Source organism: Panthera tigris, chromosome E3 (genome assembly GCF_018350195.1).
Source record: "Panthera tigris isolate Pti1 chromosome E3, P.tigris_Pti1_mat1.1, whole genome shotgun sequence".
NCBI lineage: Eukaryota > Metazoa > Chordata > Mammalia > Carnivora > Felidae > Panthera > Panthera tigris.
The window spans coordinates 24950668-24961748 of record NC_056675.1 but is presented as its reverse complement, the minus strand read 5'-3'; the positions used below and the strand labels follow the sequence as shown (position 1 = coordinate 24961748).

Genomic DNA, 11081 nt, shown 5'->3' with positions numbered 1-11081 from the left:
TCTAAAGGCCAAACCTATCTTCCCTACATCCCCTCTTTCAATGAAATTTTCTTCCAATACTGACAAGGACTGAAAATTCTTTACCCAACACATTAAAGAGAAATGACTAGCTTGGTGACAATGTTTGTCTGATGTCATCTGCTGCACTATTTATTGGCAGGAACTGCAGCTTCTCACCAAACTGATCTCTGGCCATCTCTGCCCCAAGACTCCAGCCTCTAACTCACCAGGATTTCTGAAAGAACATACAGCTCTTTCCCAGGGGGAAACAGTAAATATACCCCATTGGCCCCAGTAGAAAATGACCTCAAATTTAGGGCACTCTTTCTTTTCAAAGTGGAGGAAATTTTTTAAATTACAAAAATTTAATCCGTCATACAGAAACATTCTGTCCCTTGACCCCTGAGGAATGAAACAGTCAGTCCCTGCCTCCTTCAGCTTTTTTGTTGCTGAATCTGGGAGTTAGACAACTAATTAAAATCCAATTGTTCTCTTAGCCACCCCCTCACTGCCTTAAAACTTACAATACAACTTAACCTAACCAGTCCAAGATTCAGGCAGTTGGGATCCTGACCATCTTTCCACCTCACATGACCAACAATCTTACTTGGAATGATAATGCAGTTTCAGCTCTCTTTTCATTCTGATTTTCTTTCCCTCATTGGAAAAAGTAAAAATTAAAAAACTGTCTTTCTCGAAAAAATAACTATTAAGCTACCTGCTTTGAGTTGGAAGAGACTGCTCCTCTTTATTGCCTCCTGGCAAGATTTGGAGAACTCCCCTTTTGCACTTAATGTCTCAGATCTCTCAGATAATTCTGCTGATCTCAGCATTTAGGGTTCTTTTTAAATTTTTTAATGTTTGTTTGTTTGTTTGTTTGTTTTTTGAGAGAGAGAGACCGAGCACAAGAGGGAGAGGAGCAGAAAGAGGGAGACAGAATTCGAAGCAGGCTCCAGGCCCTAAGCCGACAGCAGAGAGCTTGACATGGGGCTCGAACCCATGAACTGTGAGATCATGACCTGAGCCGAAGTTGGACACTTAACCAACCGAGCCACCCAGGCACCCCTAATTTAGGGTTCTTAATCAGAATTTTATCAACTCCATGTTTCCATGAAGAGATTTCTGGAGTATGTATGTTTGGTTCTCTGAAGCTTCCCACGTTTAGGAAAAATAAAAAACCCTGAGGACCTTTCTTGTAGTGAAGAGGCAGAGAAACCGAAAGACACATTAAGACCCTCAAACAACTCTTAAAAAATGAGAACAAACTGAGGGCTGATGGGGGGTGGGAGGGAGGGGAGGGTGGGTGATGGGTATTGAGGGCATCTTTTGGGATGAGCACTTTGACAATTTGACAATAAATTTCATATATTTTTAAAAAAATACATTCAGAAACTGTATTTGACAACAAATTTCATATATTTAAAAAAATACATTCAGAAACTGTTCTAAAAAAAAAAAAAAGACCCTCAAACAGCCTTATGTCTTTGCTCAACTATGAACTGACCACTGGAATGCCCTGAAGTCACTTAGAGCCAAAGAGCTAAATGAAAGAGTTAGTCGAGAAGTAATATATAAAGAATTTGATTTTTATATTCCTTAGGATTCTCTTTTAGCTGGCTCTGGGGGAAAACAGGAAAGTGATAAACTAGAAATTTTTTGGACATGGTTGTTGGAGCTACACATTTAAGATTCTACATCATAACATAGCCAAGGCATTGGCAGGGAGGCAGCATGTGGCAGTGAAAAATGCATGGGTTCTAGAGCCAGACAGACCTTGGCTCTGCAATGTCAAAGAGCTAGATGATCTTAGGCAAGTTACATAATCTCCAGAGGGAGAGACAATGGTACCCACCACATAGGAAAAAACAAGATACCTAAAGGACCAGGTCACAACCCATGGCACATAGTAGGCATGCAACAAATACTGGTTTTCTCATGTCTCCTTCCTGAAATTTCTGCCCATTTGTTGCAGGCTAGTAGAGAAGTATTTGGGTTCCACTTCTATCACTGATGAGTTGTGAAACCTTGAACTAGTTGGGTTTTTTTTAATGTTTTTATTATTATTATTATTATTATTATTATTATTATTATTATTATTAGAGAGAGAGAGAGACAGAGTGGGAGAGGGGCAGAAAGAGAGGAAGACACAGAATCTGAAGCAGGCTCCAGGCTCTGAGCTGTCAGCACAGTGGCTCAAGCCTTTTTGAACCTGAGAGGCTGTGATGTTAGTGCTAGGAAACAGCACTAGGAAAGAAGCAATTAAAGTTCAGTGGAAGTTACAGCAAAACAACAGGAAATAAAACACAAAGGAGTTTAGCCAAGTGGCTAAAGGTCTAGGTTGAAGAGTCCCATCATCTGTGTTCAAATCCAGGCTCCACTATTTTAGTAGCTATCTGATTTGGGAGATCTTACTTACCTTCTCTGTCTCATGGTTTCTGTGGCCATAAAATGAGGATAATAATAATCTACTTTATAGGGATGCTCTGAAATACTGGCTCGTAGCAAGTGCTCTATTAATATAACTGCTGCCATCATCATCATACCATGTGTCTCTTATGAAAGGAAAGCTAGGTTGTGGTTGAGAATGAGATGCCTTTTATTTTCTGCATTGAGATGGATGCCATCAATTATCCAGCTGGCACAGAGAGGCTACCCCTCGGTTTATCCAGTGCTTCTGGGGCCTGTCTGTTGGGAGTTCAATGGAGAGGACATAGTTGGTGGAGTGGCCTGTGGTGGAGAGGATGCCTCTTCGGGCACTTGTTTTGTAGACTGGACATACATAAATGTTCTGATGTGGAAACATTGCACTTTCCCCAGGTTTCAGCCAAATAACGGGCAGTGGATCATAGAGAATTTTGGGGAAAGACTCCTCAATCTGCACTGTTTCCCTGTCCCAGCGGGCACCTTCTAAAAAGAGTCCTTTTATGTAGGCCCCATCTTCTGGGTTACTCTCCATGACTGTTTCTTGTGTGGTTACCTGGAAGAGAGAGAGCTGTAAGTTCCATTACCTGCAATTTCCCTAAATGGGGCAGCATCAAGAGATCAGAAAATCTGTTGGAATGTCTGCCTTTCCCAATATACATTTCCCAGGACACTGTGGCTTCTGTGATAATACTCCTGCCTTCACAAATGAACCAGGTCTGATTCCTAGTCAGCATGCTGTTCTCCTATATGGTAGGCATAGAGAATGCACTAAAGTAGGAGCTGGGGGGGTCACATTAACTGTAACTAGCTTAGTGACCTTGCACAATCGGGACCTGGATCCATAAAGTGAGAGGTAAGATTCAGATGCATGCTGGTAAAACAGCTGTCTGGCAGGGAGAAATAAAGCCTTGATTTGCAGTTTTTGTCAATTTCTATTGTGTACATGTTTCAGGCTATTAAAACTATGTAATAACCAGCTGCAACCAGCTCTGGTGAGTTGATATGAGCCAGCTCCAGCACATCACTGTTTAAATTCAGAGGTAGTAAAGTCAAATTCCTTAAGGTGAGTGCAGAAAATGGTCCAGGTGTAGGAGAATAAGGAGTGGTGGGGATTATGATGAACCAGAGAAGACAAGCTCCATTTAAAATCATTCAAATTCTCTTTCTGTTGTTGTGAATAGAATATTTTTCTCATTTTTACTCCTAAGTACTTATTGCTAGAATAGGAAAGGCTATTGGTTTTTGTATATTTAACCAGTATCCGAGTATCCAATCACCATATCAGTATTCTGATACCTATTATCTATCAGTATTCTGACAGGTGTAGTTTTAGAGTCTTTAGGGTTTCTAGGTATACAATCATTTCAACATCAAAAAAGATGGATTTATCTATTTTCCAATATTTATCCCAGTTATTTTGTTACCTTATTGCATTAATTTCAGCTTCACGTAACCTGTGAAGATTATCAAGTTCATTCATAAACTAAATTAAGACCTATCAACCAGTCTGCAACCTCTGGACAAGATGATCTTACACTTTTCTCTCCATATATGGACAAAGGTGATACTTGATTATTGGTCATTCCTTTGACTTCACTCCAAGGAAAGCACTACCCAAGACCATTAACATCTTTCCAAATGAAGAGTCCACCATGATGAATAAACAATAGGGAAGCATGCTTTAATTTTTCTTGGTATAATGGTGGCAGAGTTTTTCTCTGGAAATATTCCTTATGTATACACAGCAACAAAGCCTTGGGAATTCTCTGATTCTGTCTGGAATAGATTTTGGAGCTATTTTTAAGTCATACTAAATACTTCACTTGTACCATCTCAGAAGCATTTGGGCCTTAACACATCCAAATGTTTGGACTCATTAAAAAACAGGCAACACTGCTTTCTCTGGTTGGTCCCTTGAGCTGGCCTAACCCAAAGTATGTCTACCTCAAACTCAAATCCGATGTGGTCAATGGGGATGGTGTATTTCCGGGCATAATTCTGAGAAACACCGGTCAAAAATGACTGTGTGAAGTAAAATCCAGAGATCCAAAAGACCACAGGGGGCCCGTGGTCAATCCATTCCTGGAGAGTCACAGAAATAAAAATTCAAAATCAACAGCACATCAAAGATAGTTCAAAGGCAGGTAATGTAAATGAGTTCCGTTAAGAAAGATGTTTTTTCTCTTTTTTCTCAAAACAGGTAGCCCTCTCGGTTTAGTTTGTATTTTCCCACTTTTTTCCCCCACTTTTGAAATGAAGGTACAAACATATTTTCTACTTTAAGAAAAGCACAGGTGCAAGCTGGTGTCGGGGTATAATAGACACTGGCAGGGAATGTAATAGTGGAAACTATGTGCCTTGCCTAAACTGAGCAACAGCCACTCATCTCATAATAGTTGCCATGCAGGAATGCAGGCTCATTGTTTCAGCTCTTCCTTTTTTTGCAGGACAAACATCTGGATTGTTATGTGTAATAATTCAATGTTTACATGCTATCTCAAAAGTTTTTAAATTAGGGGCACCTGGGTGGCTCAGTCAGTTAAACATCTGACTCCTGATTTCAGCTCATGTCATGATCTCACAGTCATGGGAACAAGCCCCGCATCAGGCTCTGCACTGAGCATGGAGCCTGCTTGAGATTCTCTCTCCCCCCTCTCTCTCTGCCCCTTCCCTGCACATACTCACACATGCACACACTCTCTCTCTCTCAAAATAAATAAATAAACTTAAAAAAATTTTTTTTAATTACCAGGCAGCCAAACCAAATATATCTATTAGTCAAATCTGGCCCATGAGCCACTAGTTTGTGACATTTATTCTAGTTCCGACTCCTGCCCTCAATTCTGGCAAGACTGTTTCCAGTAGGTGCTCAATCCATTTCAGAATGTCCTCTCTACCTGAATGCGTGTGCCAGGTGCCCAGCTGCCCTGACTCCCAGGTACCTGGAAGAAGGCCAGGCGGGCCAGCAGGTCAGCCACATAGCCCCCCAGGGGCTTTAGGGATGGGTAGGACTTGGCCATCCACATGGCTGGCACTTTACCCACGATCACGCTACTGAAGACATCCTCCAGCTCTGAGGACATCAGGACCTGTCCTTTGATGGCTCGGCCAAGATCAATGAGGCTTCTGCGAACGACCTTGGTCAGCCTGCAAGAACAAAGGAGCTGGCTCAGCCAGCTTCTCCAGCTTTACCCTACCCAAATACCCTGACTCAGGTCTCCTTTCACTTTTCCCCTCTTTGAAAGGTCAGACAAGTAATATACATTCATGATGGAAAAATTATAAAGATGAGAAAAAAATGAAATCACCTGGTATCTCACCACCTAAAGATAACTTTGATGTTTATCTTTCCAAATTTTTCTATATGTAAACATAAATTATTTTTAATGGTATTAACTATATTACTTTTTTGTAATCTGTTTTTCTCTCTTAGCGTATAGGGAGCATCTTTCCAATTCAATAGAGACCTAAATCATCCTTTTTTAATGACTACAAGGTATTTCATTTTATTTAACCATTTCCCTATTGCTGAAACATGTTATTTCTAAGTTTGTTTCCACTGTTAACAACATTGCTAGGAACATCCATCCATATCAATCTTTGTGGACACTTATAATGATTTTCCTATGAAAGGTAGAATTTCTAGGTCAAAAGGTAATACAATTTGAAGGGGTTTGATCCATATTGCCAAAGTTCTTTTCATAGATTATGAGTTCCATGCCTGAGAAAAGGCAGCCTGGGAGATGCCAAGATTGCCTGCCTGTCTCTCTGGCCTCTATGTTATGAGGCCTAGCTAAGCCCAGAGGGAATTCACCTGAGAGTGCCAAAGAATATGCCACCAGAAATAACTTGTCATCTCTAGCAATTTTTGGAATCCCAGCCAAGTGGATATGAGAATGATCATATGCAAGAAAGGGATTCCTAGACGTGTAATCACTTAATATTCATATTAAGAGGAATTTAAGGGTCAGAACTTTGGTTCATGTGCTTGGCTGAGGAGTCAAGGGGCAAAGTTACTATCTGAAGGATTATTCCACAGACCTTTGGCTGTTACACCTAAAGACTTACTTGTAAGAGTTTTTCTATTTTTGTTTTTTTAACTATGTGCTCTGCTAGTTTCAAGGTTTTAGGAAGTAACATTTGCCTCAGAAGACACAGTAATGATTCCCCTGAACTGGAAACTGAACTGTCACCTAATCATTTTGATATTCTCATACCACATGGTGAACAGGCCAAAAAAAAAGTGATTGGTGAGGATGTGGGGGTGGATTACTCAATGTGATTAATCCTGACCGTCATTGGAAAATAAGATTGCTGTTACCCTGTTCTCTTCTATTACAATGACCAGTGGTAAAGGCTAGTGAAGGCCCCTACAACCACTAAGGAAGAGTTCCTGTGACCTTAGGAGAGGATGGATGGCAGAAGAGCAAAGCCATGAGGCTTGGCATCTGGATGAATGACAACTACATCCCATCATGCAAAGTATCTGACTCACAGCAGTGCTGCTGCATCCTTAGCTCACACCCTACACTTTGCTTCGTTCCCCCATATGGTCAACTGTCTGTTGACTCTAGAGTTGACTCTAATCCTAACACTGAGAAGGCAAGGAATACTTAGATGACATTCTTCCAGTTCTCTAGTACTTCAGAGTTTAGGGATGTCCCTAAAATTAAGCAATGATCAATGAGGCAAAATGGAGACAGTAACAGATGGAGAGCTGGGAGCAGTGAGAACCTTTGACTTGAAGACAGAAGTGATGAATTTTCTCATTTGGTATATATGGTCTTTGAGAACCCTTTCAGTTTTATTTAGAAGTCAAATCAAGATGATCTATTGGGTTCTCTGCTGTAGTAACTAGAGAAGTAAGGAGGGCCAGAGACCCTTAGCTCCATGGCCAGCCCATCACACCCCTTCTCTACCTGTGTGGTAGGGGCAATGGGATAAACTTCTCTCCACCCTTTTCTATATTCGCCCTGATTTCACATATTGGGTAAGTGTATGGGCTCTGGAATCAGACAGCCTGGGTTCAAACTCCATTCTGTCACTGAATTACTGTATGACCTTGTGCAAGTTGTATAACTCTTCTGGGTCTGTTTTCTCACCTTTAAAATGGGGGCAGAGGGATTACTAACTGTTCCTATTTCAAAAGACTATTACACGGCTTGAATGCAAACACATACATGGTGCTTGGAGCTATACCTGGCACTAAAGGCTCAAGAAAAGTGGCTCTGATAATTACTTTTACTATGAGTCTGCTTGGTATTGGTTTTAAGCTGATTTTACAGGTGTACTATCAATGAGTGGAAGAGAATGACTAGAAAAATTGAGTTAAACTTGGGTCAACACATGCTGGGATCGTCCTATTCACAGCCCTCCCCATAGGTGGGGCAAACCACTTATCAAGTGCACGTGTCAGTTACTGCCCATGAGATCATACCCCTACACTCCCACTCCAAGGATCCAAGTAAGACCATCCAGCCCACCTGTTGAATCTGATGAGCTCCTGCCTTAGGACAGTGTTCATGGATTCCTCATAGACCACAGGGTACAACTTCACAACCACTTCCAGGTCAAAGTCTTTGGGAAGCTTGGAGAGTATGTCCTGAGCCAGCTCCTCAATGACTTCCTTAAAGTACAGACGTAGAGAGGTAAATGAGAAACAAGGCCTGTGCACTGTGGCTTTGTCTGGGTAAACGTGAAGCAGTGAGCATTGGTCTTTTTAATCACAGCCTACAGGACCTTCCTGGGAACTCTCCTACAAAAGCCAATTCTGCCTGGGGGAAAGGAGGTCACTTACCTCTCTACCAGTCTTCTTGAAGGCATCACCTCTTGGCCCAGAAGGTAAAAAAAGCTAAGCAATAAGAGCCCTATTCTTACACCTGAAGCAAGGTTCTGACGGCTGGATAGGTAGCCTCAGGCAGTGCTGAACCCAGCCAAACTCCTCCTAGGAGAGCATCTCCCACAGCTCTCTCAGCCAGCCCCTCATAACCAGCTCATGGTACAGATGGGACTCTTGCTCAGTGCCAGTGACCGTATAGGACACCTGGGAAAGCGGTAAGCCATTCCTCAGCATCGAGCAAGAATAGCCCAGGGCAATGGGGTTGGCCAAGTAGGGGAGGGGACAGGCCTAGAGGAGCAAGGAGTAGGACCTGGGTGTGGGAGAGACACACAGCTCTGCCATCCTGTGGATCTGAAAGGCTTGGAACACACACTTCCTTCCCTCTTCTCACAGTGAGGGGAATTTCCATCCCTAAACTGAAACCAAGCAGGCTGCTCTATCTTTATACCTATTATCATTTATGGCACTATGAGCCAAATCAAGAGAAACCCACAGCTGAGAGGGTTTGAACATGGAGTAGCTCAGAAGATGGAGAAGGGAAGGGAAGGATAGGAAAGAAGAGGGTGTGGTGGAGTCAGGAGATGGCAGTCCTGGATCCGGCTCTGCCTTTGAGTAGATGAATGCTTTGAAGCAGGTCTCTTCCTCCCACTGGGCTATTTCACCCCCATCTGTAGACTGAGGATGGTGGACCAGGTCTGTGCCTCATAAAGCATGGACTGCAAGAGGCACCCAAGCTGTTTCTAGGTGTTTCCAGGACATGGAACACATCATGTTGAATCACATGGTGAGAAAGTCATTCTCTTTCCAAGTTTCAGCTGCCTTTCTCTTTTCATTCTTCTCAAGGACAAAGTCTCAGATCAGTGCTAACTGAACGCTCTGTAACACTGGCTGATCCTCCTCTTTTCACAAGCAGCCAGCAGGGCCTCAGCAACATAATCTGAGAAGAACCTAATAACCGTTTAGTTTTCATTTTCTTTTTGTGGCTGTTGTGACTTTATGGAAGTGACACTGGGTTTCCATTTATGGTACTGATGTGCAGAGTTTTTTAAAATATTTTATTTTTTAAGTAATCTCTACACCCAATGTAAGGCTTTAACCCATGACCCCCAGATCAACAGTCGCATGATATGCAGTGTTTAAAAGAAATGTTTTTAAGAGATTTTGTTTTAAATATTATGTAAATGTAGTATAGATGACATACGGGTAGAGCAATGACTCCTGAGGGTTATATAGGAGCAGCTGACAATCCGGAAACACTGCTGCTCTTCCAGCTCTGTATTTAAGGACTCTCAGCAGGAAGACCAGAGCACCCATGCCCCATGGAGTCTGCCAAGCCTCCGATCGTCGGCCTTCTAGGTCATCACCCACAATCCTGCATGACCACCAGACGGACAACTGTCTGTGAATGGAATTACGTCTCCCACCCAAAGCCCAATTACCTGAGGGGACTTGCCACTCCCTCCTGACTGCCTAGGGAGGGTCAGCAGCACTCCTTGAAACAGCTGGTTGGTTTCCTGGTTGTCCTTGGTGATGTCAGCATTCTCATGGAGGCCAAAGACTTCTGGGTGGGTTGTGATAGGTAGGTTCCTAAGATACTCGATATAGGACTGGAAAGGAAATGTTCAGTTGACACAAACCCAGGTCCTCTGGGGTCCCAGAGATCACTCAGGGCTTAGCTGTACCCAACCCAAGCAAGAATCACATTGGATTGGTAGCACAGGCCACATCTGCCCACCACCCCACACACCAACCACACACACACACACACACACACACACACACACACACACACACACGGTGAACACACCCCAAGCTGTTCCTCATACAGTCTTCTGGGGAGTGAGTATGAAGGCAGAAGGACTGAGTATATCCCCTCCCACCCCTAGCTTCTCCCTGCTCCCCCTGCAGTTCTGGCTTTATAGTCAGACTGAACTGGGTTTGGATCCTAGCTCTACTGAAAACTAACTGTGTAACCTTGACCCCCAGTTTCCTTATCTGTAAATGGGAAGATAAGTGAAGTTACAAAGTAATAGGCCTTGGCATATAACAGGTGTTTAATAAAAGAAATCCCTCTTAAAGCTCTTACAGATTTCCTGTTTTCTTCTTCCTGTTCTCATTCTCCCATCCAGTTTTTCTGTCCTTCCCCTTTAGCCACTTTCTGAACCTTTGTTTTCAAGTAGCAATTTGCAACCAGGTTACTACCAAGGCTTCATTTTAACCATCCTTCCCCTTAACTCCCCAAGATGGGCCCCACATTTTGAAAAGATCTTGTCTATCAAATACCCAGTTTTCATTCAATAATAATAATGTCTCTCTTAGAGGCTTTTTGGAATATTGGAAATAACTTATGGTCCCAAGTCAGGAAGCCCAAAGCTACCCCTGGCTCTCCTTGGCTACGCCGCAGCCCCTAGCCACATGGAGACTGCCAAGCCCCTCACCTGGTAGGAGCCATGAGGAGGAATGTAGTAAGTGTCTCCAGGAGCGAGGGAGTAATGGTCCTGCTCAATTTCCTTACAGTAGAACGTGGACAGAAGGGATAGCAGGAGACGCCTGTCTTTGTCATCAGTCACTCTGCCCCCGTAATTACATTCCCCTGTGGACAACCAACAGGAAGAAGTTGAGCTCAAGGAAGGTCATAATGAACTTGGTCATTAACCTAAAACAGAGGATTCTTCCGGCCAAGAAACTCTGCTTAGATGCAGGGTTGCTGAAACCAATGCTCACATTGGGATGAGATCAGGCCTTTTTGGTATTATGTTTGCCACAAAAATAGTACTTATTCACCACATTAGAAGTTAGGAAGTAAAAATAAACTGAA

General features: G+C 42.8%; 1 protein-coding gene across 4 annotated transcripts in view; it reads right to left on the bottom strand.

The window, feature by feature from the left end:
- Positions 1-2578: 2578 nt before the first annotated feature.
- DNAH3 (dynein axonemal heavy chain 3) overlaps positions 2579-11081 on the bottom strand; it is a 168937-nt gene continuing 160434 nt past the window's right edge. For all 4 annotated transcript variants that reach the window (XM_007084114.3, XM_042971395.1, XM_042971393.1 and 1 more), the window contains 6 exons: positions 10702-10856; positions 9703-9870; positions 7908-8050; positions 5367-5571; positions 4369-4506; positions 2579-2977 (listed from right to left, as the gene is read on the bottom strand). In XM_007084114.3, coding sequence (XP_007084176.2) covers positions 2624-2977; positions 4369-4506; positions 5367-5571; positions 7908-8050; positions 9703-9870; positions 10702-10856 — 1163 coding nt within the window. In that variant the 3' untranslated portion in view covers positions 2579-2623. The remainder of the gene's footprint in view (positions 2978-4368; positions 4507-5366; positions 5572-7907; positions 8051-9702; positions 9871-10701; positions 10857-11081) is intronic.